General features: G+C 51.2%; 1 protein-coding gene across 2 annotated transcripts in view; it reads right to left on the bottom strand.

Moving 5' to 3' along the window:
* Positions 1–202: 202 nt before the first annotated feature.
* The window catches only part of gpc6a (glypican 6a), a 302,633-nt gene continuing 300,862 nt past the window's right edge, over positions 203–1,973 (bottom strand). For both annotated transcript variants that reach the window (XM_017687095.2, XM_017687096.2), the window contains one exon: positions 203–961. In XM_017687095.2, coding sequence (XP_017542584.1) covers positions 741–961 — 221 coding nt within the window. In that variant the 3' untranslated portion in view covers positions 203–740. The remainder of the gene's footprint in view (positions 962–1,973) is intronic.

Here is a 1,973-nt window from a genome sequence, read left to right as displayed (position 1 = left end):
CTCTGCCTTCAGACCGGGGACGCGGACAGTAGTCGGGAAGGAAAACCCGCAAAAACGGCAGTTCTGTTAAAAATAAGAACAATAACAATAACAAAGGAAGGAAAAGCAGGAGAACCGAAAAGCTCCAGTGAGTTTTACACAAACGTGTGACTTCATGCATTCACAGTGGCACAGAAGCGAATTTCATTTGTACTTTTCTCTCTTTTTTAATCTTTTTTGCCTTTCCCCTCCACGTCTGTGGGTTTTATCTCCGGCGCCGGGTCTGGAAGAGGCGGAAAACACAGGAAACATCAGACTGTTTTTGTTTTTTCCTTTTTCTTTTCTTTTTTTTTAAGGTTCTCATGTCACGCGGTATAAAAAACAAAAATAGATTCTTCTTCTTCTCTTTTGTCGCTGTTGTGGTTGTTTTCAGGTATTTTGTTGAGGAACGTGCTGCTGACATTCTCCACCCCTCCGACTTCGCAGAGGGACGTGTGTGTCGCCCGTTTTTCCGTCAGCTTACGAGAGAAAAGCCGGTGTGTTTTTGGAGGATGAAGCTGCATCTTTGGAACAAGCGGGATGCAGAGGTTTGGATGCTCTCTCTCTCTCTCTCTCCCCTTCGGGTTTTAATCCCCAGGGTTTTATCTGTAGAAAGCCCCGCCCCTTGCCTGTTGTGGGCGGGGCTTATTGGCGTGGGAGGAGCTGCGCTGTGTCCTAATAAAGTCTGCTGTGTTTTTGGCCACGCCCCTCCACGCACCCCATTATCTCCACTGCATCAGCACCAGCAGGCCCGCCCCCGCTATCGCCGCCACCAGCCAGGGCGGAGGCGGGGTGTTGCCGTGGTGCCCAGCCGTGTCCGCGGCCGGCTGGGGGTCGCTCCGGTCCGCCTCCACCACCGGCGCCTCCGTGGGGACAAAGTCGAACTCGGTGGTGCAGCCTTCGGTGCAGCCGCTGCCGCTGCCGGACCCGCTGCCTTCATCACCTGCAACAGACACGCGGCGGTTAGTGAAGCTAACTGCTAACAGCCACTCAGCTAACCACAGCACAGTTTAGACTCTTCTAGCGTAAAGACTGAGCGTTACAAACTGTCAGCACACAGTCCAGCACACAGTCCAGCACACAGTCCAGCGCCTGTTCTGAGGGGCTCAGTGTGACGGAGACTCTGTTGGGCGATTTGAAAAACATGCTAACAATGCTAGCTGTTAAAAGCGAGCTAGCGCATCCGTCTTGGCAGCTTTCCCCCCAGTGGTGTTTTAATCCTTCCCCACGGTGATGTGATAGTGCTGGGCAGCTTTATCCTCACCTGGAAGAGCGAGGAATTCACTAAGCCGAGTTTCTCTAAGTCTTTTTTTAATAAGATTAGCTTCAGCTGCCAGTGTTAGCAAAGCTTCCCAGATAGCAGGCAGTTTCGGGCCGATTCTGGCTTTGCCATGTGAGTGCTGGTTGATTCCCGGGTCAGGCATGCGGGCCAGAACAGGCCCGGATCCTGGACAGATTCACACCGTTTTGCCTCATGCCTACATTTGTGGGACAATCCTGGCGTGAATACTCTGGACCAGCGATGTAGTTGAGCCAGACTGGGGCCAGATTTGGGCCACATCCTTTAGTTCTACTCACTTTACAGTGTCTGGGCCAGATCTGGGCCGAGGACCCAGCTGTATACTGGGCTAGAACAAACCAAGGATGTGAACCAAAGACGTTTGGCAGAGAATGTTCATCTCTGGCCTCCTGAGGGGTTTAGAAATGAGAAGCCAATGTTGCTGAGGAAGCGCTGGACAGAATTATAGTTATATTGTGATCAGTGTGATCTCTGAACATGTGTTCTCAGGTCTTGGTTCAGCCTGGTGTCTCTGGGTTCTTGCTTGACTGGCAGGTTCTGGAGTGTACAGATGTAAATAAGCTTTTATGAAGACTTCACGACAGTGCGGATCATTCACGAAGCTAAAATCATCAGTTATCACCCACGTCTGTTGTTTCACTGAAGCTTCCATTCC

This window comes from Pygocentrus nattereri, chromosome 12 (genome assembly GCF_015220715.1).
Source record: "Pygocentrus nattereri isolate fPygNat1 chromosome 12, fPygNat1.pri, whole genome shotgun sequence".
In the NCBI taxonomy this organism is placed as follows: domain Eukaryota; kingdom Metazoa; phylum Chordata; class Actinopteri; order Characiformes; family Serrasalmidae; genus Pygocentrus; species Pygocentrus nattereri.
This window is presented reverse-complemented; position numbering and strand designations above follow the sequence as displayed.